At 39.2% G+C, this 26,136-nt stretch overlaps 2 protein-coding genes and 1 non-coding gene across 3 annotated transcripts in view; all 3 read left to right on the forward strand.

Annotated features, from left to right (window-relative positions):
* The first annotated feature begins 1,004 nt into the window (after positions 1-1,004).
* On the forward strand, positions 1,005-3,543 carry LOC128523686 (zinc finger protein 135-like). Its single transcript, XM_053495768.1, has 2 exons — positions 1,005-1,143; positions 1,381-3,543. The coding sequence occupies exon 2, from the start codon at positions 1,420-1,422 to the stop codon at positions 2,794-2,796; it is 1,377 nt and encodes a 458-aa protein (XP_053351743.1). The 5' UTR covers positions 1,005-1,143; positions 1,381-1,419; the 3' UTR covers positions 2,797-3,543.
* The window catches only part of LOC128523741 (zinc finger protein 239-like), a 366,823-nt gene continuing 341,756 nt past the window's right edge, over positions 1,070-26,136 (forward strand). Inside the window, exon 1 of the mRNA XM_053495860.1 lies at positions 1,070-1,143. The gene's annotated coding sequence lies outside the window, so the exon portion shown is untranslated. The remainder of the gene's footprint in view (positions 1,144-26,136) is intronic.
* Positions 15,304-15,393, forward strand: trnar-ucu (transfer RNA arginine (anticodon UCU)). The gene is given in 2 exon segments: positions 15,304-15,340; positions 15,358-15,393. It is a non-coding gene; the product is annotated as a tRNA-Arg (tRNA).

A 26,136-nucleotide genomic window follows, 5' to 3' on the forward strand; every position in this document is an offset into this window, starting at 1 on the left:
ATATTTGATTACCAGTACATTTGTGCAATATTCTTTCTTTTCACTTACACTACAGTTCAAGTGCAATATTGGTATATTGATTATTTTCAGTGCAATATGTAACCTTGTGTGCCATATTTAATTACATTTTATTTTTTATTGTATTTTTTTCTTAATTTTTCTTCTTCTTTGTCTTTCAGGGGCCGCCACAGCGAATCATCTGCCTCCATCTAACCCTATCCTCTGCATCCTCTTCTCTCACACCAACTAACTTCATGTCCCCTCTCATTGCATCCATAAATCTCCTCTTTGGTCTTCCTCTAGATCTCTTGCATGCAGTTCCAACCTCAGCATCCTTCTACCGATATATTCACAATCTCTCCTCTGAACATGTCCAAACCAACTCAATCTGGCCTCTCTGACTTTATCTCCGAAACATCTAACATGGGTTGTCCCGCTGATGAACTCATTCTTAATCCTATTCATCCTTGTCACTCCCAAGGTGAACTTCAACATTTTCAGCTCTGCTACCTCCAACTCGTCCTCCTGTCTTTTCTTCAGTGCCGCTGTCTCTAAGCCATAGAGCGTCGCTGGTCTCTCCACTGTCCTGTACACCTTTCCTTTCATTCTCGCTGAATTTTTCTTTTAATTTTTTTCCATGTCTAATCTATTTTTTTTTTTTACTTTCTTCCCGGTAAATTAAATCAATGCAACTGTATGAACAAGACAAAATTTTCCTCTGGGATTAATAAAGTTCTTTAAATCTTAAATCTTTGAATCTAATGGTGTGTAGTCTTTGTCTAGGTGCTAGATCAGAGCAGATGGAGATGAGATTTAGAGAAAAAGAGAACCTATTACCAAGGAATCACTGATTTCTGTCATTTTAAACTACATTTTAGGTTTACTGAACAGAATAAAACACACTGTGAATAGAGTCTTAATGGTTCTGTTCACCATCCAGTCCAGTAGGGGGCAGTGAAACACCCAACTAAAAGACAAAGGAGAAGAAGAGCTGAAGACGTTGTGCCACTTGGACGGCCTAGTTATCCAGCTAAGCTAAAACAATCTCTACATTTAGCTGTTTCTACCTGCAGTTTTACAGAGAATCTTAAATCAGATCAATTAAAAACAGCATTTGGAGAGGATTAACTCACTGATCCTGAGGTAAGTTAAAGTCTAAACACTTACTGACTGGATCCTACATAGAGCTCTGTTTCGGTAATAGTGTCTGTAGTACCAGAAAATAATAATAATAATAATAATAATAATAATAATAATAATAATAAAACATTTAATACATTTAGTTATAATTATTAAATACAATTAAATAAGTCATTATATATTGCTATTTTACAATGTTTTGTATTTTTCACGATGCTGAATTAAATTTACTTTCCTTAGCCAAAGATAAAGAAGAACAAAAGACAAATAATTTGTACTATGACCAGTCAAGAAGAAACTCAGACAGACCTTCACCACTGCTTAGTGTGTGGAAAGAGTTTTAGTCAAGGAAAGTATCTCACAGCACACCAGCGCATCCACAGACAAGACAAACCACATCAGTGCTCACAGTGTGGAAAGAGTTTTAATTATAAATATCTTCTACAACAACATCAGCGCACTCATACAGGAGAGAAGAAGCCACATCAGTGCTCACAGTGTGAAAAGAGTTTCAATTATAAATGTTTTCTCCAACAACATCAGCGCGTTCACACAGGAGAGGAGAAGCCGTATCAGTGCTCACAGTGTGAAAAGAGTTTCAATTTTAAATGTCGTCTGCAACAACATCAGCGCATCCACACAGGAGAGAAGAAGCCGCATCAGTGCTCACAGTGTGGTAAGAGTTACATTTATAAATGTCTTCTCCAACAACATCAGCGCACTCATACAGGAGAGAAGCCATATCAGTGCTCACAGTGTGGAAAGTGTTTCAATTATAAATGTGATCTCCAACAACATCAGCGCATTCACACAGGAGAGAAGCCGTATCAGTTCTCACAGTGTGGAAAGGGTTTTATTCAAAAGTATCCTCTCAAGAAACATCAGCACATTCACACAGGAGACAAACCGTTTCACTGTTCACAGTGTGGGAAGGGTTATAATCGAAAGGATTCTCTCAAGCAACATCAGCGCATTCACACTGGAGACAAACCGTTTCACTGTTCACAGTGTGGAAAGAGTTTTACTCAAAAGCAGACTCTCAAGCAACATCAGCGCATTCACACTGGAGACAAACCGTTTCACTGTTCACAGTGTGGAAAGAGTTTTACTCAAAGCAGCACTCTTCTGCAACATCAGCGTATTCACACTGGGGAGAAGCCGTATTACTGCTCAGAGTGTGGGAAGAGTTTTAGTAATTTGAGGAATTTACAGCAACATCAGCGCATTCACACTGGAGACAAACCCTTTCACTGTTCACAGTGTGGAAAGAGTTTTTCTCGAAAGGTCTCTCTTCTGCAACATCAGCGCATTCACACTGGGGAGAAGCCATATTACTGCTCAGAGTGTGGAAAGAGTTTTAGTAATTTGAGGAATTTACAGCAACATCAGCGCATTCACACTGGAGACAAACCATTTCACTGTTCACAGTGTGGAAAAAGTTTTACTCAAAGCGGCACTCTCCTGAAACATCAGCGTATTCACACTGGGGAAAAGCCATATTACTGCTCAGAGTGTGCGAAGAGTTTTAGTAATTTGAGGAATTTCCAACAACACCAGCGCATTCACACTAGACAGAAGCCGTATTACTGCTCCGTGTGTGGAAAGAATTTTTCTCGAATTAGCTCTTTTAATAAGCATCTACGTACGCATACTTAAGGAGAAGAAAAAAGTATTCTGAAGGTACAGATGAAGCACTTTTAAACAGCCGGCTGATCTGTGAAGGACCTATTCGTGACAATTTCTTGAATTGTCCGTGCAGGGAACGTGATCCCCCGCGATGATGCAGTGAACGTGATCTTCCGCGATAATGCAGTGAACGTGATCTTCCGCGATAATGCAGTGAACGAAGCCCCGCCCCATAAACGCCCATTTGCGTTGTTTTAATAAAAAGGTTGCAGTGCTGTATAATCTCCCCAGGTGACTGATGCAGTTAACTGCAGCTTTTGCATTATTATTACATGATTTAATTTAGTTTGTAATCTTGATCTATATAGTACACAGTACAAACTTTTCATGCATACGACATCGGGCCACTGCCACTCTTATATACTTTCAAAATAATAATATAAAAACATTTGAATGTCAGCCGAACTGTATTTTAATTCAAGATATTCACCAGTATATCTTGCATAAATAAATAACTCAGCTAAGTATGAGTTATACACACTAAAAAATGCTGGGTTATTTTTACTACCCAAATGCTGGGTTGCCTCTGTTGGGTGATTTTTTTTTTTTTCTTCTGGTTATTTACTGTGAATTGGGTTCTTTTTGTTTAACCCAGCTTTGCTGGTTTGAAATTGGGTTAGCTAGTGACAGCTAACATCACAGACAAGACCGCCCCTTCTTCCGATGATCACCGGTGTATTCAGTGGCTGTGTCAACTATGTGTCTTTTTTTTGGCCGCTGATGGAACCGTGGAATATTTCCAGCAGGCTGAAGTGTCAAGGCCGTACGCCTACACTCTGAGGTTGAGAGATAATGACCAGCATTGCTCCCAGGCATTAGTGCTTCTGAGTAATAGTATCGTAATGATGTTGCTGTTGAACTTGTTCTGTATTATCAGATCTTGTGCTTTTGAAAAATAAATGTAATTTTTTTTTCTATGATTTGTACATTTAATTGGGTGTTGTTTATTGCATATATATATATATATATATATATATATATATATATATATATATATATATATATATATATAGTTTGCTGAACTTAGAGTTCTTTTTTTTGTAATAGACCAGTATATCAAAGTAATTTAACTGTTTAAAATGTTTTACCCCTAGACATATAAATTTGTGAGGTAGAATTAACCCAACATTTCAGTTAATAGAATGGATAAGTAGAATAGTTCTGGGTAAAACGTTTGACCAACTTAGGTAGTAGAATTACCCTGCATTATAGTTAAATACACTCTAAAAAATGATTCTTTGGCCTTGTAAATTTCACAGTTATAAAATGGTTATGTTACCTTAATAAAATCTCTAAAAGTCACATACATGATTGTTTGAGTTAGACAAATCAAAATAAATGCCTAAAAACAACTATTAATTTTGTATTAAATTTACAATATAATTTAAGTTTACTTCACTAGTAAAAATCAGTTTTTGACTAACTGAATTATATTTTTAACATGCACTTAATATTTTTTATACATTTCAATCAAAATATCTGTTAATGGAGTAATTGTACTGATTAGTCTCAAGAACTAGAATTATAAATTATTCCAACTCAATGTTCTTTATGTTTAACAACAAAAACTTAAATAATTGAGTAAATTGCCCTCTGCAAGTGCTCATGGGAAGTCTGGTGTAACATCAGAGACAAGAAGGCTGTGAGGATGTGAGAATGGACATGAAGCACCTGGAACATTCTGGAACATTCCTTACAAATCCTGGTGAGTAAACAGCTAACACAAGTTACTGTAATAATGACTCTGTCTGCCTGCACACACAACTTTATAGTGTGTGAGTTACTGTTCTGAATCCTGTCACAGCCGAGCTCCAGAGCTAACGATAGCTAGTAACCGGCCAGTCCTGGGGTTCAGTGTGATTTAGCTTGTTTGTTCCAACCACCAAACTGCTCAGCTAAAGCGGCGTTAATACAGACACTTAAACTCTGGTGTAAAAGGAGAGATTTAACACCGAGCAGCAGCGCGTGCATGTCCGGGTTTCCTCCGCGTTTCTCGGTGTAACCGGCCGCGGTTGTGCCGCAATATTTGAATTTCTCCCGCCAAATGCGGTGATTTTGCGCAGCCAACCGCCACTGTGGCGAGGATATAAAACTAACATGTTCAAATAATTACCGCATGTGTACCGGTCCACCTCACACACTGAACCGCGAGTCTGCTCGGTCACTCCGACACTTTAAGGAAGAAACTCAGAACAAATCCGGTTTAAACAGCAGAAATGAGGTGCAGTGTCCGGACTCTGGCAGTGTTTTATCCGTTACTGTATATGAGTATTTTTATCATGATTAAACACTGAGCACGCAGCGGCAGATGTTATAAAATAAATGTGCTAAGTACTGTACTAGTAACTAAAGCTATGAAATATAAAGATTTAGTGAAAATACAACATTTCTCTCAGAATTAGAATTGGGAGAAAGTAATGTATGTTGTGATATGTAAGTAAAGAAAAACCTAAAACTGATTGATTTTGTGTGTATTTTCTATATCTCTTTCACAGCACCAACACCACTAATGAAGAGAAGTTGAATGGAGATAAAACAGAAGGTAAAACAAGGCCTGAAATATTTCACTTTACCTATAATAAGTCTAGACTATACAAGTTTTCCACTCAAGTATACTAGATTTTCTATTAAACAAAGTAAAAATTGATATTGTTGATAGTCATGCATAAATAAAGTTGGGTATCATTTTTATACAAGGGACAAAAACATGTACAAGGGACGTTCAAGTCAAAGCGGGACCATTGATTGTGCAGAATAACAGAACACCCCCTTTATTTCTCTCTATATATTTTTTTTTCTATGTATGAGGTTGTGCATTGTTCTGTAAGAGCAAAATGCCTTTGGTGATCAAAGCACTCCGTTTTGTGTAAAAGCATTCCACTGGAATGTTCACCGGAATTTTACCAGCAAAGGGCTACGTAAAATCAAATCAGTTTTACGTCTGCGTTTTAGAGAATTTTCATCACAAGTCCCGCTTTGACTTAAACACCACTGGTAGATCAGTGTGATGATGTATATTAGTCCAAAAAGTATGTATTTAAACAGAAGTACTATTTTACCAGTCTGGTAGACTTTACAGTAACAGTCACACTTGTACTTACTTGTATACTATTGTTCCTTTTTTAGGTGCCAGCATTATGGGATGGCGGTGTAAACTGTGTGCATTTGTCGCAACATCAAAAGGAATTTCGATCATTATGGAGTGAAGCATGGTACTGTTGGTCATGGATATTTAGTGTCCTGTCTTCATTTAGACTGTCATTGCTTCTTTAAGACCTGAGAAGGTCTGCACACACATTTGTATGGATCCCACAGTTTGCAGGAAACTGAAGTGTGAGGGTGTGCAATCTTTCAGATGTAAAATGTGACTAATTAGATTCTAATACAAAAGTCTACGTTCCACATGTTAACTGTATAATACTTGTGGCAGAAGTATTGTTTCTGAAACCAGGTTGAGTTTAGACCTCATTTATTGTCAAATTTGGCAAATAAATGTTTAATTAAAATGGTAATGTGTATTGTTTTTTTTTTAATTCAGTTAAAATATTAAGTAAATGTAGCACATTTGTTTGTTAAATAATAGTAAAATTTTAAGTATCTTCTACCTTCCATTTCAATTATATCGACTCAATTATTTTACTCATTTTCACTTTGCATTAACTTCTGATTTTCATTACATTTACTTAATTTTGTACTGACTTGTACTCAACTTATATATTTTTATATTTACTCAATATTTTTAAGTGTAGAAATGTTTCACCAAAAAAATTGAGTACAGCACAGTTTTATTTTTTAGAGTGTATGACCTAGCATTTGGATTGAATATTTTACCCATTTTGCTGGGTTAAATTATTCCAGCATGTAGTTGGTCCAATATTTACCCAGCAGCTAAGTTAAAAACACCCAGTATTTTTTAGGGTGTAGTAATTTCATTCTTATGAGAGGTCATAAGTAATTAAGAGTGTTTTTTTGCTTGAACATAGTGTGTTACAATGTATAGCGATGCATATTAACACGATGCAACTTCACACCTGTGGACAAAGAGGCGCATATTCACAGTCAGTCAAGGGGGAGAGAGCTTATATTGTGGATTACTACTACTACCACCACTGCTAGTAATAATAATAATAATTGTAAATTAAGGCGGCTGGGTCATTATTATTCAATTCAATTGAACTTTATTTATATAGCACTTTTAACAATGGTCATTGTCTCAAAGCAGCTTTACAAAAATGGGTAGGAAAGAAAATATTTGAAAGTGTGTATGTGTGAGAAAAATGTGTCCAGATAATAATGAGATGAATGAATGAAATGTCTCTGATGAGCAAGCCAAGGGTGACGGTGGCAAGGAAAAGCTCCCTGAGATGGCAATAGGAAGAAACCTTGAGAGGAACCAGACTCAATCAGGGAACCCATCCTCATTTGCGTGATAACAGATAGAAATAACATCATGTGTGTTGTGCAGATGAAAGTTCAATATAACAGAAATTTTTTAAATTAACATGAAGTCCAGTTCGGCACAGGGACGAGTCAGTAGGTCCAGAGGGCAGATGGGGACTGGGTCACTGGAAGCATAGGAGCAGCATGCGTAGCTCCAACCATCATAAAGCAGAATCCAGCTGGACCTGGTCTTTCTCTGGATGCCTCAGAAACTTGCAGGGTTGGCCTCTGTCTACTGAAGCTGGCACAATCTCCCATTGCCTCTGGATGGGTAGAAAAATACAGAACAGATGGAGAGAATTAGCGTAGTTGCCATTCAGGATAGGTGTACTGGAGTATGAGGTTATGGGATGAGTTACGTGTATGCCAGATTAAAGAGATGCGTCTTGAGACTACTTTTGAATGGGGAAACTGTGTCTGCTCCCCAAACACTGTCTAGAAGACTATTACAAAGCTTCGGAGCTAAATATGAAAATGCCCTGCCCCCTTTTGTAAATTTTAAAATTCTGGGAACTACCAGAAGTCCGAAGTTTTGTGATCTCAAGGAGAGTGGTGGATCGTAGCGTATCAGAAGACTGGTTAGGTATGTGGGAGCTAAACCATTTAAGGCCTTGTATGTAAGTAATACTATTTTGTAATGAATTCTAAACTGAACAGGTAGCCAGTGCAGGGATGATAATATTGGGGTTATATGATCATATTTTCTGGATCTGGTGAGAACCCTGGCGGCTGCATTTTGGACTAATTGAAGCTTGTTTATTGAGGATGCAGGACAACCACCTAGTAATGCATTACAATAGTCCAGTCTGGAGGTCATGAATGCATGAACTAGCTTTTCTGCATTAGATATGGATAAGATGCTCCTAATTTTGGCAATATTTCTAAGATGGAAAAAGGCTTTTGTAATATTGGAAATATGATTTTGAAAGGACAAGTTACTGTCTAATATTACGCCCAGGTCTTTTACTGTTAAGCTTTTAGTAACAGTACATCCTTCTAAACGTATGCTGAATTGTGAAAGCTGTTGTGTGCTGGTTTTTGGGTCGATAATTAATATCTTCCTCTTATTTGAATTTAGTAAAAGCAAGTTATTGGTCATCCAATATTTTATGTCCTGGACACACTCGGTTAATCTAGACAACTTGAGTATTTCGTCTGTTGAGATATATAATTGGGTATCATCAGCATAACAATGGAAACTAATCCCATGTCTTCAAATGATGTTACCCAAGGGAAGCATGTATATTGAGAACAGCAGAGGTCCTAAAACTGACCCTTGTGGGACCCCATATTTCACTGGCATTTCACCAGACGGTTCTCCATTCAGATCTACAAAATGGTATCGATCAGACAGGTATGATCTAAACCATTTTAATGCCTGCCCCTGAATACCTATATGATTTTTTAAAGGCGATCTATGAGAATATTATGATCTAAAGTGTCGAATGCAGCACTAAGATCAAATAAGACTAGTATTGAGATGCAGCCTTGGTCTGAAGCTAAAAACAAGTCGTTTGCAATCTTAACTAGTGCAGTTTCTGTACTATGATGGGGCCTGAAACCTGACTGAAATTCTTGAAGGATGTTGTTTTCCTGCAAGAATGTGCATATTTGAGCTGATATTACTTTTTCTAATATTTTTTTTATGAACAGAAGGTTTGAAATCGGTCTGTAATTTGTTATATCATTCGCGTCCAAATTAGATTTTTTTTAATAAGCGGCTTAATAACTGCCAACTTGAAAGGTTTAGGGACATGACCTAGATATAATGAAGAATTAATAATGTTTAGGAGTGGCTCTCCAACTGTAAGCATCACTTCTTTTAAAAATCTGGTTGGGATTGGGTCTAACAGGCACGTTGTTGATTTAGCTGAGGTGATAAGTTTATATAGCTCTTTCTGTCCTACACCTGTAAATCACTGAAAATCTAAATGAGAAGCTATAGGCTGAACTGGATCGTGAGATACTATTAGAGGTTGAACCTCCGTTATTTTTTTCCTGATACTATTGATTTTTTCATTAAAGAAGCCCATAAAGTCTTCAACCTCAAACCTTTGAAGCCTCCTCAAGCAAAAGATCTATGGGGGTGGAAGGTGGTTCACATCAAAACAGCAGCTCTGGGAGGCTATTCTGGCATCCTGCAAAGAAATTTAAGCAGAAACTGTCCAAAAACTCACAAGTTCAATGGATGCAAGAATTGTGAAGGTGATATCAAAGAAGGGGTGCTATGTTAAGATGTAACATGCCCTGTTAGGATGTTTTTGATTGAAATAGCTTTTTATTTCTTCAAATATGACCTCCTAAAGCTGAAAATTCAACAAAAGACCATTTTCAGTTCTTTACAAGCTATGAAATGTTTTAACTCTGTTGTGCATAATAATTTGGAACATTGCGCTTTCAGGTTTTATTTTTTTTTATAAATATTATCATTAGGAGGTTTGTTCAATAAAATTTAAATTATACCCTAATGGTTGATGAATTGAAAATTATACTGACTGTCATTTGCATTGACTATTTATGAAAATCAAGGAAAGATATCATTTGTGTAATAATTTGTAACATGATGTAGTGGTTAGCACTGCCACCTTGCACCTCCAGGGTCTGGGTTCGATTCCTGTCTTTGTGTGCATGGAGTTTGCATGTTCTCCCTGTGCTTGGTGGGTTTCCTCCAGGTACTCCGGTTTCCTCCCACAGTCCAAAGACATGTAGGTTAGGTTGATTGGTGTTCCCAAATTGCCCGTAGTGTGTGAATGAGTGTGTGTGTGTGCCCTGCGATGGATTGACACCCTGTTCAGGGTGTACCCCGCCTCGTGCCCTAAGCCTCCTGGGATAGACTCCAGGTCCCCGCGACCCTGAAAACAGGATAAAGCGTTATAGAAGCGAGTGAGTGAGTAATGTAAAATAAACCCATGGCTCTCAATCATCACTAAATCAGACAATGCCTACAGTATACTACTATATTTTTCACTGGTTATATTATGTGCCCTAGTTTAATTTGGTTTGTGAATGTAGAGGTATGTCTATGTGTGCTCCTGGATTCATCCTGAATAAATCCAGTTTGTGGATTTTTGCGCCGGCGAGTCGAAAGTCTTATTAGAGTGTTTTGTGCTGTACGTGCATGTTATTTACAAGTTCTGACGCGTGTCTTTCTTGTTACAAAGTGTCACTCACGACGCCAGACGTCTGTTGATTTCTTTGTCTCTTGTTTTATTTTTAACATCAAAGTACAACGGTTGTTACAGTTTCTTGCATAAATCCACAACAATTAGTCACAACAAGTCGTTTGTTGTGTTCTGTAGTTTCGGTAGATTACAGTTACAACAACTTATTTTACTGTATCTTTTAGCTTACAGTATCACGGTCAAAAGCTTGTGTTCTCCACACCTTTCTGTATCCTTCCGTGTCTTAACAACAACTGAACAACTAACGTGCATGATAGACATGCAGCTACACAACTGTGGGATGATGTCACAGAACAACTTATGAAATGATGTCACAATACAACTTACGAGTATAATACTAAATGCTTAAACTAATAAACTTAATAGACTTAATGTATAATGCTTTACTAACAGACTTAATGCTTAATGCTTAACTAATTAATTGAAATGAAATAAACACAACAACAAATCACAAGAATGAAATATGGCCCTTACATGTGCAATGGTCCAGAAATGAAAATATAAATATGTAGTGCAAGTGTGTATGAATGTGTCCATAATTGTCCATGATTGTCCAGTCAATGTTTAAAAAGATGTTATTCGTCCTGTATGGTGGTATGATTGAGAGACCTTATCGCCTGCGGGAAGAAACTCCTCCTCAGTCTCTCTGTATTGGCCTTCAGGAAGCGGAATCGCTTCCCAGACCGCAACAGAGAGAACAGTTCATTGTTGGGATGGCTGAGGTCCTTCACGATCTTCCTGGCCTTGGTCCAGCACCGCTTGCTGTAGATTGAGTGCAGGTCCGGGAGCTTGGTGCGGAAGATGCGCTCAGCTGATCGCACCACCCTCTGTAGAGCTTGTCTATCCTGCATTGCGCTGTTTCCAAACCAGGTTGTGATGTTTCCCATCAGAATGCTCTCTATGGTACAGGAGTAGAAATTCCTAAGCACCTTAGAGGGCTGTCTGAATTATCTTAAGCGTCTGAGGTGGTAAACACACTGTCAGGCCTTTTTCACCACTGTGACAGGACCATGACAGGTCCTGCGTGATGTAAACACCCGAGGTATCGGAAGCTGTCCACTCTCTCCACTGGGCTCATGTTAACGACGGGGGTCTGGTAGTTCCTCTCCTGCTTTGTACTAAAGTCCACTTTCAGCTCCTTTGTCTTGCTGACGTTGATTCTTTCTGCCTGTGGTCTGCCAGTCATGGAGATTGGAGATTCACTAACACATTGATGAGCTGGGTCCCAGGTTCTCTAGCTTGGTGGTGAAGGAATTATGGTATTAAATGCAGAGCTGTAGTCGATGAAGAGCATTTTAACATAATTTCCTTTCCTAGTGTCCAGGTGAGTGAGCGATGTGTGGAGGAAATAAGAGATTGCATCGTCTGTATGCAAACTGTAGTGGGTCGAGTGTGTCCGGTAGTGAAGAAATGATGAAGTCTCTGACCAACCATTCAAAGCACTTCATCACTACTGAGGTGAGGGCTACAGTGCGTTGAGGGAAGCAGGATGAAGTTTCTTCGGGGCAGGAACAATGATGGACTCTTTGAAGCATGTGGGGATCACCGACTGAGATAAGGAGATATTGAATATCTCTGTGAACACAGGTGCTAGCTGGTCTGCACAGGCTCTGAGAATACGGCCTAGTTAGTCCTGCCGGAGTGTCTGCTTGCACTCTACAGTAAATATACATTCTCATTATACATTATGTGACTGTGACCATACCTAACTGTTATCTCTCCTATTCTGCTCTCCCCTCTCCTGTTCTCTCTTCCCCTCTCTTTCTCCCCTCTCTTTCCCTCTCTCTCTTCCCTCTCTCCCACTCTCTCTCTTTCCCTCTCTCTGTCGAGCTACACATTTCGTTCCTGACCGGTCAGTGATCCAGACTCCCTCTGCCCTCCAGACCTGTCTGACCCATCCTGGTGCCCCGCTTCTTGCTGGAGATCTCGTCACATGGATGCCCCGTGTGTCTCTTTGGGATGCGTCTGGGGTCTGGGGACAGTTCACTCTACGTAGAAGACGGTTCTGGCCTCTACTGGTGTTGACAGCTGTTTCTCTGAGGACTTGACAGTTCGATAGTTCAGGACTGGAATTTTCCTACAAGTCTACCTGAGTCTCCAATAACGACCTGGACTCCATATTAACATCAATTAACATCAACTGTTATAGCTGAACTGACTGCCACCTAACACACAGTATAAATGCATATCAATTTCTGTTTTCTGTTTCACCCAAATGAGGATCGGTTCCCTGTTGAGTCTGAGTTCTCTCAAGGTTCCTTTCTATTACTAGCTCAGGGAGTTTTATCTTGCCACTGTCACCCACGGCTTGCTCACCAGGGACTAATTGACCATTTTGATTTATAGACATTCACATTCCATACAAACTTAAATAATTATTTTGATTGTGTAAAACTGCTTTGCGACAATGACAATTGTTAAATGCACTATACAAATAAAATTGAATTGATCAATCAGAGATGGAGTGGGATGGCTGGTGTAGCTTGAGTATTAGGGTGTCTGTCTGATAGCCCATGAATTAATGGTCAAAAAATGTTATTATCCTAACATTATTATCTTATTTCATCAGTGATTTTTTTTAACACGTGAAGCAGCAGGGAATGTAATCATCCCAAAATGCTTCTCCCAACTCCTGTGCCATTCCAGAAAGGAGGGTAATGATTGGTCAACTTAGAGTGGGGTAACTTGGGCAACTTAGGCCTTAGGGTGTCTGTCTGATAGCCCATGACTTAACGGTCAAAATGTCCTTATTTCGTCACTGATTTTTTAAAATTCATTATATTTCAATAATTGCAGCAGGGAATGTGATCATCCCATAATGCTCTTTCCCACTCCTTTGCCTTCCCTGTAGGGAGGGTAATGATGTGGGCAACATTGGACCATTCTGTGGGAAATTATGAGGTCTTCATTTCAAGCATGATGGAACATTGAGAAAGATAAGGACAGAAGGTGTAAGGATTCCCATTATAGTAGGCAGTGTGGGGAGGCATGGTTCATGACCAAAATAATGCACTGGAAGGCATGATGTCAGGGTCTATTTGATATCTTAGAGGGTGTTGGTAATCTGCCAGATCTCATGCCCTAAGGTGAGTACCCCATGCTGGCTCCTTATTTATAAAACAGTTAAAAGATCAGAAAAGAAAATCTTTGTTAAACTACATAGGATGGGATGGTTCAAGTCCATATGAAAGAACTAGAGTTCAGTACTAGAATGAACTTAATTGATATCTAGCGACAATGAAAATTGTTACGAGATATTGAGACCAAGATAAAGAGCTTGACTCAATGCCACTCTAGCAGATTTCAGTCATGAGTAGAGAGTTCTACCCATTTTCAAGTGAAAAGAATATTTAAAAATAAAAGTCCTGTTTGTTAGCGATCTGGCAGTAACCAAAGCCATCATGTTCTGAACCAAGGAGTCCTTGGGCTCCAATGCATGTCTCAGTGGAAAACAAAGGACCAGGCAACTGAGATGAGTGTGACGACACTTGAACCCATTAATAGATGAGGTGCAATGAACAGCAGGGATATAATGACCCCGGGTAAGAGTCTAAAAATAAGGAACTGGTGATGAGTGTGAGCCTTGAAATCTAAAGATAAGCCTCCTCATTTTTCCAGGTGCGTACAGCATTTAGCTCGGGTGTATGGCGCAAACAGGAAGGGCGTAGGATCACCAGTATGTTTGCTAGAAAGAGGGGTCAAAATATTTGGATGCAGCAAGCAACAAATCTATTAGATTTGATCTATTAGAAGGTCTATTAGAAGATGTACAATTACTGAGAAAAGTTGTCGGAAAATCAATCATCAATGGAGATCAGTTAAACGCTTGGTGAAATTTCAAGGTAAAAACTCAATAGTAAAACCATAGCTATGTTTAATAGTAACAGAGCATTTACACACACAGACACACAATGTGATGAGAACTCACAGGATCGGGACTAAACAGCGGTGTGGGTCCATAAGAAAACCACTTGTTAGTGAGACTCATGCGTCAGTTTGGTAGGGAACATAAAGACTAGACTTAGGAGCCATGGAAAAAAGTCATGTTATCTAATGAGTCCAGATGTAGCCTAGACCGGAGTGATGGTGGAAGAACATACAAATGTCAGGGTCACAGATCTTATGCAGAAATCCAACGCTTGACCAGATGTCTGTTTATTTAAACAATCTGTCTGTAAACGATCAAAGATGAGGATAATCCAACAAAACCCCATTTTTGTAAATATTCTGTTTAAAATATAGTTTAAAATTGTAATGGCAAGGCAAGGCAAGTTTATTTGTGTAGCACATTTCATACATGATGGTAATTCAAAGTGATTTCTATAAAAGAGAAGAAAATAATCATGAAATAAAAAAGAAAATAATAGCGATAAAACTTTCAGAATGATTTGCCAGGGGTAGCTCAGTGGTTAAGGCATTGGACCTTGGTTTGGAAGATCCCAGGTTCAAACCCCAAAACCACCAAGTTGCCACTCTCGGTCCCTTAACTCTCAACTGCTCAGATGTATAATGAGATGAGAAAATAATCATAATAATAATATTTAAGTCACTCTGGATAAGAGCATCTGCCTAAATGTAAATTTGTAATTTAAAATAAAAACAGTTTGCACTGAAATGTTTAAAACGAATTCAAATTTCATTTAAAATTGAAATAAAACCGTGCAGTCAGTTCGGACGTAGCACAGTGCTCATTCAATAAATGCACAGCTAGACAGATGAGTTTTAAGTCTAGATTTAAATGTGACTAATGTTTTGGCACATCTGATCTCTTCTAGAAGCTGTTTCCAACTGCGTGCAGCATAATAGCTAAAAGCATACTCCGCTTGTTTTGTGTGAACCCTTGGTATTTCTAACTGACTCTGTGGCGCAATGGATAGCGCATTGGACTTCTAGACTCAGCTGTGGAGCTATTCAAAGGTTGTGGGTTCGAGTCCCACCAGAGTCACTAACTTGGTTTGTACATCCTATTTCTATTTTTATTTTTAGTTCTATTTTTTCATAGCACATTTCTATTTTTATTTTTAGTTCTATTTTTCCTAGTTTAATTTAATTTTGTAATTTAATTTCTATCGTATTTCTTTTATTCATATTTATTTCTTATTTGTAAAATTTAACTCTCTTCTAGGGTCAATGGCAGTTGTATAATACATTTCACTACATTTCGTACTGTGTATGTTTGTGTATGTGACAAATAAAATTTGAATTTGAATTTGAATTTGACTCGATCCTAACGATCTGAGTGGTCTGTTAAATTTATATTCAGTGAGCATATCTGTAATTTATTTAGGTCCTAGGCCACTGAGTGATTTATAAACGAGTAAAAGTACTTTAAAATCTATCCTGAATGTTACAGGAAGCCAGTGTAAGGACCTGAGGACTGGTGTGATGTGCTCAGATTTTCTGGTTCTAGTCAGAATTTTGGCAGCAGCATTCTGGATGAGCTGCAGCTGTCTAATGGTCTTCTTGGGAAGGCCCATGAGGAGACCATTACAATAATCCACCCTGCTAGTGATAAAGGCATGGACAAGTTTGGCCAAGTCTTGATTGCAAACAAAACATCTAATTCTTGCAATGTTTTTGAGATGATAGTATGATGATATATTTACTGCTTTGACATGACTACTGAAACTAAAGTCTGTCTCAAGATTCACCCCAAGATTCACCTTCAGAGCTTCATCTTTGTTTCCAAATACAATGAATTCAGTTTTCTGCTTGTTTAACTAAAGAAAAAATTGGCACATCAAACTGTTAATTTCATCAATTTATTGGCAGAGAAGGTTTATGGAGCTATAATCATTTGGAGATAAGGCTAGGTAAATCTGTGTATCATCAGCATAGCTGTGATAGGCAATTTTTTTTGGTCATTATCTGACTTAGTGGGAGCATATACAGGTAAACAGGAGTGGTGCAAGAATTGAGCCTTGTGGGACTCCGCATGTCATGAATGTTCACATAGACCTATGCTCTCCTATACTTACATGATAACCTCTCCCTTCTAAGTATGACCTGAACCATTTGAGTATCATTTCAGAAAGCCCAACCCAGTTTTCCAGTCTTTCTATTAGTATGTTATGATCGAAAGTGTCAAACAAAGTGCTAAAATTTAGCTGTTCCAACACTGATATTTTGTCAATCAGAATTTAAATTAAAATGATTTATTATTTTCACGAGCGCTGTCTCTTTACTGTGATGCGCTCGAAAACCAGATTGAAAACTGTCCAGGTATCCATTTAAGTTTAAGTGGTTATGTAGTTTACACAATCAGTTAACACAATGGCACTCTGCAAGAAAGGACAGAGCAGGTTTTACTTCCTGAAAAGGCTCAGGTACCATTCTTCAGATATTTTACAAATCTGTTGTGGCGGGTGTCATTTTCTATGCTGTGGTCTGTTGGAGCTTGATCATGAAAGCGGCAGACAGAAAGAAATTGGACAAGCTCATTAAACGGTCCGGATATGTCCTGGGCATGGAGCTGGACTCTGTTGATGTTGAGGCAAGGAGGAAGATTCTGTCTAAAATACACACAATCTTGAACAATCCTTTTCACCCCCATACAGTATTCTCTTCAACCAGAGGAGCAATTTCAGCCAGAGACTGATTATGATCAAGTAATCAGGTATTGCACTTGGAACCTAAATCTTGAGTTATGGGAACAGTAGTGTCATAAAGTATTTTTGAACAGTAACTACTGACAGTCCGTATCCTGTAGTGTAAATGTTAAAGAGATGAGGTGTATAATTTAATGGCCATTGGGAGAAAAGATCTCCTGTGGCATACTGTAGAACACCAGTACATTTGAGCAATATATTTTCTTTTCACTTACCCTACATTTCAAGTGCAATATTGGTATAGCACTTATTGGTATAGCCCTGCTCACATATGATCGTCAAACTCTTCTTGCCTTAGGAACAGCTAAAGAAAATTGGGAAAACAATCAACTATTTTGGTGAATAGTCGTCCAGGTAAGTGAAAAGAAAAAATATTGCTCAAATGTACTGGTGTTCTACAGTATGCCACAGGAGATCTTTTCACTACGAGAACATTTACACTACGGGATACGGACTGTCAGTAGTTACTGTTCAATAATACTTTATGACACTACTGTTCCCACAACTCAAGATTTAGGTTCCAAGTGCAATACCTGATTACTTGATCTGTCCGACATTAAGATATACCACACGGGTATATCAGACCATTTTGCGGTTTTATTCAGTGTCACGCTGCCATCCACCTGCGTTAAACCTCGCGCTCCGGTCTACGTGTGCGCACCATTAACTCTTCGACTGCCGCTTGTTTCTCTCTTGCTTTTAACTCTGCGCACTTTACCAGTGCAGATTGTGGTAATCTCAACACGGATGAACTACTTGAACTGTTCAACGCCACATGTTTTAATATTCTGGACTCAGTAGCTCCTATGAGGATTGAACGCTCTAAACCAGTGACTGAACCATGGCTGAATGAGACCACACGTGCTCTCAGACGCTCGTGTAGGCGGGCTGAGAGAAAGTGGAAAAAGGACAATCTTCAGGTCTTACTGGACAACTTCAAAAACAGCCTTCAGGAATATCAGAGAGCAGTTAAAACAGCGAAATCACATTACTTCTCAGAGGTGGTGTCAAACAATAGTCAAAAACCGCATGTTCTTTTTAATACTCTGAATAGTTTAATTAGTCATTCTGATTCTGCTGCTATTGAAACTTCACCTGCAATTTGTGAACAATTTCTTCACTTTTTTAAAGATAAAATTGCAAATACCAGATGTTTACCATTTACCTCTGTTTTAGATCCCTCCACCTCTTCTCCTTGCCAAGCTGTTTTTCATTAGTTTGAACCAGTTTCTCTCTCTACCCTAAGTGAAATAATTAAGCATCTGAGGCCATCTTTTTGTCCTTTTGACACAATTCCACCAGGGGCGTCGCACCCATGGGGGATGTGGGTGTTTTAACACCCACACTTTTCCCGGTGAGAGGGTTCAACACCCACACTTTTTCTACAGTTTTCCCGCAGTTTTGAACAAACGCCTTCGACCAGATAATCAACAGCGACATCATTACTATACTATTACTCACAAGGGCAGAATGGAGTAATAACACAAATAGGCTGAGGCAGCTTCTACAGAGCAGGATCTCAATGTGACATTAGATATCTTTTCTGCAGAACAAGTTCAAGTTCAAGTTCAAGTAGGCTTTATTGTCACTTCAACCATATACAGTTAGTACACAGTGAAACGAAACAACGTTCCTCCAGGACCAAGGTGCTACATGCAACATAAACTTACAACATAGATTAACAGAGAAGCTAAACTAGCTAGCTAGGAGGCCTAGTTAGCTGGCTAGCAGAGACAAGACAGATATTCCTAACATAAATTACAACATAAATTAAATTAACAAAAAAAAAAAAAAAAAAAAAAGACTAACTAACTAAAAGACTATCTACAGGTTTTTTTTTTTCCCAGACAACAACAAAGTGCACGTGCAAATGTGCAAAACGAGCAACAACAAAGTGACAGTGCGACGACAACGACATATCAGAACATAAAACATAAGACATAAAATATGGTGTTGAGGTAGTAAAAAAACATAGCAGCAAGAATTGGTATTTGTGCAAGAAGTAATGAATATTGTGCAGAAGAGATAAACAGTGAGGCATTTACAGATGTGTGTAGAATAGTTTGTGTGGGTCAGTGTGTCTGCGCTTGTGTTGATTTGTCAGTCCAGTCACAGTGTTTTGATGTATTGATGTAGTTGAGTTGTAGTAGTTAAGCTGAGTGATAATGTTTGTGTGTGTGTGTGTGTGTTTATCAGTTCAGTCCCAAAACTATCCAGCCCTGGTTCCATTTTAACATACAAACACTGTCTTTGACTTTTAGCAATAGCAAGTAGGCCTTGCTATTTCATAGCAACATTACAAAAAGTCCTATACAATAGCACACTACTTTAAATAGTTAATGTCAAAAATATAAAATGCCTTGAAGCACACATCAACCGCCCCAAGTAGTGTGCATTGCTCCAGAGCCTGTCCCACCAGAATGACAAATGCCTGAGAGCAGCGCTGGTCATCATCTCCCAAAATCAGGATGTACAGTAGGGGTACGGCCTTGACACTTCAGCCTGCTTGAGGTATTCCACCATGTTGGTGCCAACCTTAGAAAGAAATAAAAGAAAGTTAAAAATTGGTTGAATAACAAAGATTAAACTGAATAAGACTATCAATTTAATGTGTAATAGGATTTATACTAAATAAAAAAATTACAAAGATAGGGTATAGGTAACCTGAAACAAAAACATGGAGACAGCTACTACCAAAAGTAAAATAAGCAAAATAAGCATGGCTTTTGGGATAAAGCTCATATATATATATATATATATATATATATATATATATATATATATATATATATATATATTGTGGCGTGGGCGGGGCGGCGGCTGACGACCAGCATGCCTTGCGGGGATGTCGGTGTGTGTTCACCCTGATGGGGAAGGGTGTTTGGGTTAGTGGCTTCGGCCCTGTTTGTGTGTGTGGGGGTGTGACGTGTGAAATGTGCTCCAGTTCAGGTTGACGCTGAATTGGATGTAGGCTCCTGAGTGAATGTGCTGCTCATGCTGCTTGTTAGACTGCGTGTGTGCTGGGTAGGGTGCTCCCGGCCATTGAATTGGGCAGCAAATAAGCTCACTCGTCTCTCCAGCATTCTTTCCGGCGTAAAAACGCTACATTGGTGTCAGAAGTGGGATGGAGAGTAACGGGATCGAGCGCACAACGGAGGACCTTCTAAAAATCCAAGCGGGCCGCCAAGTAGCGGAGCGACTACTCGCGCAGAAAAAGCGCTTTCCTGACGGAGCTAGCGCGAGCACACCACGTCAACCAACGCGGAGCGGCAAGAAGAAAATCCCGGCGCAGGATCTCGGGGCGGAGGCTGGCGCTGCGCAAGCGCCGGAGCAAGATACAGCTCCGTGCGCCGTTAGCCGGCAAAGTGACCTGCCGCTGCGCGAGGCCGAGCGCGCTGAGCCCGCTGAGCTCATATCGGCGGTACATCACGGCGGAAGAGCCGAGCGACCGCCCGCAGCTCAGTGGCGCTCGGTTCGTGAACCTAGCCGGGGACAGGGCTACCCGTCGCGGCTAGGCAACGAGCAACTCTCCGACGTTTCGCGGCGAGGCCGGGGCACGGGACAGCGTACACCAGCAGCCGCTAAACTAGCGCCGGGAGGACGCTTGGTAAGCCGCGCTGGGCTTTACGTCGACTGTGTGCTGGACGGCGTCTTACTGTGGGCGCTCGTGGAGCGCCGTCGCGACGTAGAACCCTCGACGCTGAACATTCTCTCTGTGCAGTCCTCCAGGCTCTCAGCCTCAGGTGATCAGCCGTCTGAGCCAGCGTGCAGCCGAGTTACTGCGTCACCCACAGTCGCTCCACTGGTCTCACAGCTGAACTGTGAACCGCTCATCGCCAGGCAGAAGGGCCCCACCCAGCGCTCGCGGGCACCGCTGCAAGACTTTCGGGTGGGGGCACCTATGGGGCGAATGGGCGTGGACACTCACAGCCAGCTTGATGTCATCTACCGGGTGCGGTTGACAGGGCGGGCACGAGTTTTGCTCCACCGGGACCGTCTTGCGCCTTACCAGCCGCACGCCAGGGAAACATCGAACTTTGTGGAGGCCGGACCGCCTCAGGACTACGTTCGCGTTCATCCCTCACCTGCCAAAGGACGTCGGCGTTCCCACCGCCAGCGCCGACCGCCTCCACGCCTCCGAAACAAAGTTCGTCATGGTGACCAGGGACGGTCACAGCTCGGGTGGGGGCAGTGTGGCGTGGGCGGGGCGGCGGCTGACGACCAGCATGCCTTGCGGGGATGTCGGTGTGTTCACCCTGATGGGGAAGGGTGTTTGGGTTAATGGCTTCGGCCCTGTTTGTGTGTGTGGGGGTGGGACGTGTGAAATGTGCTCTAGTTCAGGCTGACGCTGAATTGGATGTAGGCTCCTGAGTGAATGTGCTGCTCATGCTGCTTGTTAGACTGCGTGTGTGTGGGCAGCAAATAAGCTCACTCGTCTCTCCAGCATTCTTTCCGGCGTAAAAACGCTTCAATATATATATTTTTTTTTTTGTCAGACTAGTTGATCTTGAGGTCTGTGTTGATTTTCAGCTAATTACCGAAGAAATGCATTGTCATATCTGGTGTCACAATCACCCAAATATTAATACTTCCATCTAGTAGTTATCTGTACAGCTGACTGATAGTTAATTTAGTCTGAGTCACAAGCAACTTTGGTTAAAGAGGGCTACCTGGTTAGCTTACATGCAGCAGTCATATTTGCATAATACTTGCCAAAGGGGAAAAAGTGTAAAATATTGTTATAACTCGGGAGAAACACGGGCGACTTTTGACCGCGGAGTAAATTACTAGCTAGTGAAAAACGGGAGGTTAGCAGGTGTGTATATTTGGGAGAGTTCATACACAGGTGGGGTTCTTTGGCTAACTATAGCAGCTATTGTCAGCTAAATTATCTTACCTCAGACCAGCCTGAAAGTTTGAGTGTAACCTTAACACGGCACAGTGAGGGGTCTGTTCTCAAGGCACAGGAATCTTCTTATTATATTACAGTGTCTTACAATGTTATAAAACTTTACACTTGTCTAATCTATTTTTTTTACTTTCTTCCCGGTAAATTAAATCAATGCAACTGTATGACCAAGACAAAGCAATTTCCCTCTGGGATTAATAAAGTTCTTTGAATCTTGAATCTTTGAATCTAATGGTGTGTAGTCTTTTTCTAGGTGCTAGATCAGAGCAGATGGGGGTAAGATTTAGAGAAAAAGGGAACCTATTGCTAAGGAATCACTAATCTCTGTCACTATCGCTAATCTATTTGCAATTGCATTTCCAACACGTTACACAGAAACCTGTCAAAATCAGCGTCAGGGGCGGGTCTATACTGTGGGGCGGGATTGTGTGGGGAGTGACCTCACTCGCAGTCGCTGACCAAGAGGGGGGAATTTGAGCAATGGAGGTGAACCGAAATAAAGTTGTTATGCGCTAAAATGCCCCCTGTCACGGATTGCACCACCCACAAAATCTCTATCAAATATATTAGGACATCATAACCAAAAATTCATATTATTATTATTATTATTATCAAATATATTATTACTATTATAATTAACCCTAGGCATGTGACAAATTAACACACAAAAATTAAGACACGTAATACAAATTCTCATATAATGTTTATTTTGTGGAACATTTATTTTGCAGGTGTTTGTCATGTATACAAAAATGTTTACACTAAATAAATATTGAAAAATGATGAAAAATTACACGACGCGATGTTTATTATAAATAAGCAATATACTAATATACATATATATATACATATATAATTTATATACTTTTTCCCAATACAACATGTCTTTTTTTATATTGCTTATTTTATAATCAAATTCACTTGATGCAATTTGTAAATCATAAACCTATTAATTTATGTTCTAATATAATATTTGATAGAGGTTATGTAGGGGGAGGGGCAATCCATGGAGGCATTTTAGCGCATAACATTACAAAAATAAAGTTCAACAGCTTTTTCGTTATGTGGATTACACATGTAAAACCAGTAGTACTATAATCCACTCTATCAGTTTCAGTTTGATTTGATTTAAATTTTTTTTTTTTTAAATGAATGAAAAGATTAACTGAATTAATATCAAACTGATCATTGCAAAGGGAATATTAGCGAGGATAGAATGCATTATAGTACAGTTGGTTTTACATTTTCTAAATGCCAAGTTTCTATAGCAAAAAAAGTTATTGAATTTTGTTGATTTAATTGTCATTTTTGCTACTCATTATAGACTGTACCAAAGTGCATTCATTTTCATACATATCTTCACAATTATTATTATTATTTTAATAGTAAAAAAAATCCTGACTCTCATTTAACAATTTATCTGTTTTATTGGCGTAAAAATTGACTGTGTATTAATAAATTTTAAATGTACATTAAAATAATTTTTTATCAATTAAACAAACAAATAAATAAACATATAATCTATACTGTAGCCTAACAGTATAATATGTCTATGTCCTGTGAGGTATTTCTCTGTAATCTTGTGTATTCTTCTGTAAACAAACAATCTGACCATTTTGATTTATACACATTCACATTCCATAAAAACTTAAATATTTTTTTCATAATAAATAAATTTAGGAAAAATCTGTAAAATAACGTTGTATCTGCTAAACTTATAAGTTTTTCCTAAAAATATACGATTAAACACCTTAATTAAACGATCAGCAGTAAAAGTTTAGCAGTGAAACACCATTATTTTACAGATTTTTGCTAAATTTATACAATTCAATTCAATTTTATTTATATACCGCTTTTAACAATTGTCACTGTCGCAAAGCAGCTTTAGAGAATCAAAAAATAATATCAAGTGTGTATGGAATGTGAATGTGTATGAATCAAAATGGTCAGTTTGTCCCTGATGAGCAAGGCGAGGGTGACAGTGGCAAGGAAAAACTCCCTGAGATGGTAACAGGAGGAAACCTTGAGAGGAACCAGACTCAACAGGCAACCCATTCCCATTTGGGTGAAACAGAGAGCAGGAATTGATCTGCATTCATACTGTGTGTTAGTTGGCAGGCAGTTCAGCATAACAGTTCATGTTAATGGATGTTAATATGAAGTTCAGGTAGTTATTGAAACTCAGGTAGACTTGTAGGAAGTTCCAGTTCTGATCTATCAAACTGTCAAGGCCTCAGAAAAACAGCTTCCAACACCAGTCAAGGCCAGAACTGTCTTCTAGGTAGAGAGAAGCCATCCCCAGACACATCCCAAAGAGAAACATGGGGCATCCATGTGACAAGATCTCCTAGCATAAGCGGGGCACAAGGATGGGTCAGACAGGTCCGGAGGGCAGAGGGAGTCTGGATCACTGGCCGCTCAGCAACGACATGTGTAGCTTGACAGAGAGAGGGAAAGAGAGAGAGGGGGAGAGAGAGCAAAAGAGGAGAGATAACAGTTAGGTCTGGTCAGAGTCACATAATGTATAATGTAAATATATATATATATATATATATATATATATATATATATATATATTTCGTGTAAAGTGCAAGCAGAGACTCCGGCACGACTAACTATAACAGCATAACTAAAAGGGAGGAGCCATAAGGAAACACAAACATGAGGGCTCCCTGAGATGTTTACCTAAGGCAAATCTATTTATAAAACTGCTTAATTGAATAGACAGGTTGTTAGCCTGGACTTAAACACTGAGACTGTGTCTGAGTCCCGAACATTATTCGAAAGACTATTACATAATTTTGGGGCTTTGTAAGAAAAAGCTCTGCCTAAGAAAAACAAGCAGCTTGCATCCTTTGATCAAAGTAGGCATGGACACTAGCAGTTCATTTAGATACTGCACGAGATCCATTTAATGCTTTATATGTCAAGAGTGGTATTTTAAAATCAATGCGAAATTTCACAGGGAACCAATGCAGTGAAGATAAGGTAGGTGTGATGTGCTCATAACTTCTGGTTCTAGTGAGAACTCTCGCTGCTGCATTCTGGACTAGCTAAAGCTTATTTATGCATCTAGTTGAACAACCCGACAGTAAGGCATTACAATAGGCCTACCTAGAGGTGATAAAAGCATGAACTAGTTTTTCTGCATCGTTTAGCGACAATATATTTCTTATCTTGGCAATATTTCTGAGGTGAAAGAATGCTATCCTGGTAATATTATCTACATGAGCTTCAAATGAAATGCTGGAATCTATAATCACACCGAGGTCTTTTACTGGAACAGAAATGGCATCTAAAGTTACAGTGTGATCTAAAGTCTTACTTCTAGCTGTATGCGGTCCTATGACTAGAACTTCTGTCTTATCAGGATTAAGCAGAAGGAAGTTCATTAGCATCCAATTTCTTATGTCCGGAACACCAAACTCCACTAGAGAACATGCAGAATACTCACCATTTAAGTCTACATACTGATAACGATCGGTCAAATAGGATCTGAGCCAGGAGAGGGCTGTACCCTTAATTCCTACTACATTTTCTAATCTGTGAAGAAGAATAGCGTGATCAATGGTGTCAAACGCTGCACTGAGGTCGAGTAAAACAAGCATGGTTACACAACCCTGATCAGAGGCCAATAGGTCATTTACTACTTTAATGTCTCTGTACTGTGATGAGGCCTAAATCCTGACTGATACAGTTTATGTATGCTATTTCTATGTAGATATGAGCATAGCTGCTCCGATACTATCTTTTCCAGAATCTTAGAGATAAAGGGGAGGTTTGATATTGGTCTGTAACTGGACAGCTGACAGGGGTCGAGGTTAGGTTTCTTAATTATTGGTTTGATAACTGCTAATTTAAAAGATTTTGGAACATAACCAATGCTGAGTGAAGAATTAATTATTCTCAACAGGGGTTCTGTTATTGCTGGTACTATCTGTTTAAGAAAATGTGTCGGTACAGGATCTAATATACAGGTTGATGAATTTGCATCTGCATCAATTACATTGTTCGGTTTTAAAACCTCAAATTTATGCCTGATATTTACAATTTTATTATTAAAAAAGTTCATAAAGTCCTCACCATTACACAATGTTGTTGTGTAGATTTCTGCAGTGGTCTTATTTGTGGTTAATTTGGCTACTCTATTAAATAAAAATAAAAATAAAAA

The sequence above is a fragment of the Clarias gariepinus genome, chromosome 1, assembly GCF_024256425.1.
Source record: "Clarias gariepinus isolate MV-2021 ecotype Netherlands chromosome 1, CGAR_prim_01v2, whole genome shotgun sequence".
NCBI classification, from domain to species: Eukaryota; Metazoa; Chordata; class Actinopteri; order Siluriformes; family Clariidae; genus Clarias; species Clarias gariepinus.

Bases quoted from the DNA above. Each gene is read 5' to 3' on its own strand.
- LOC128523686 (XM_053495768.1), top strand. From the start codon at position 1,420: ATGACCAGTCAAGAAGAAACTCAGACAGACCTTCACCACTGCTTAGTG.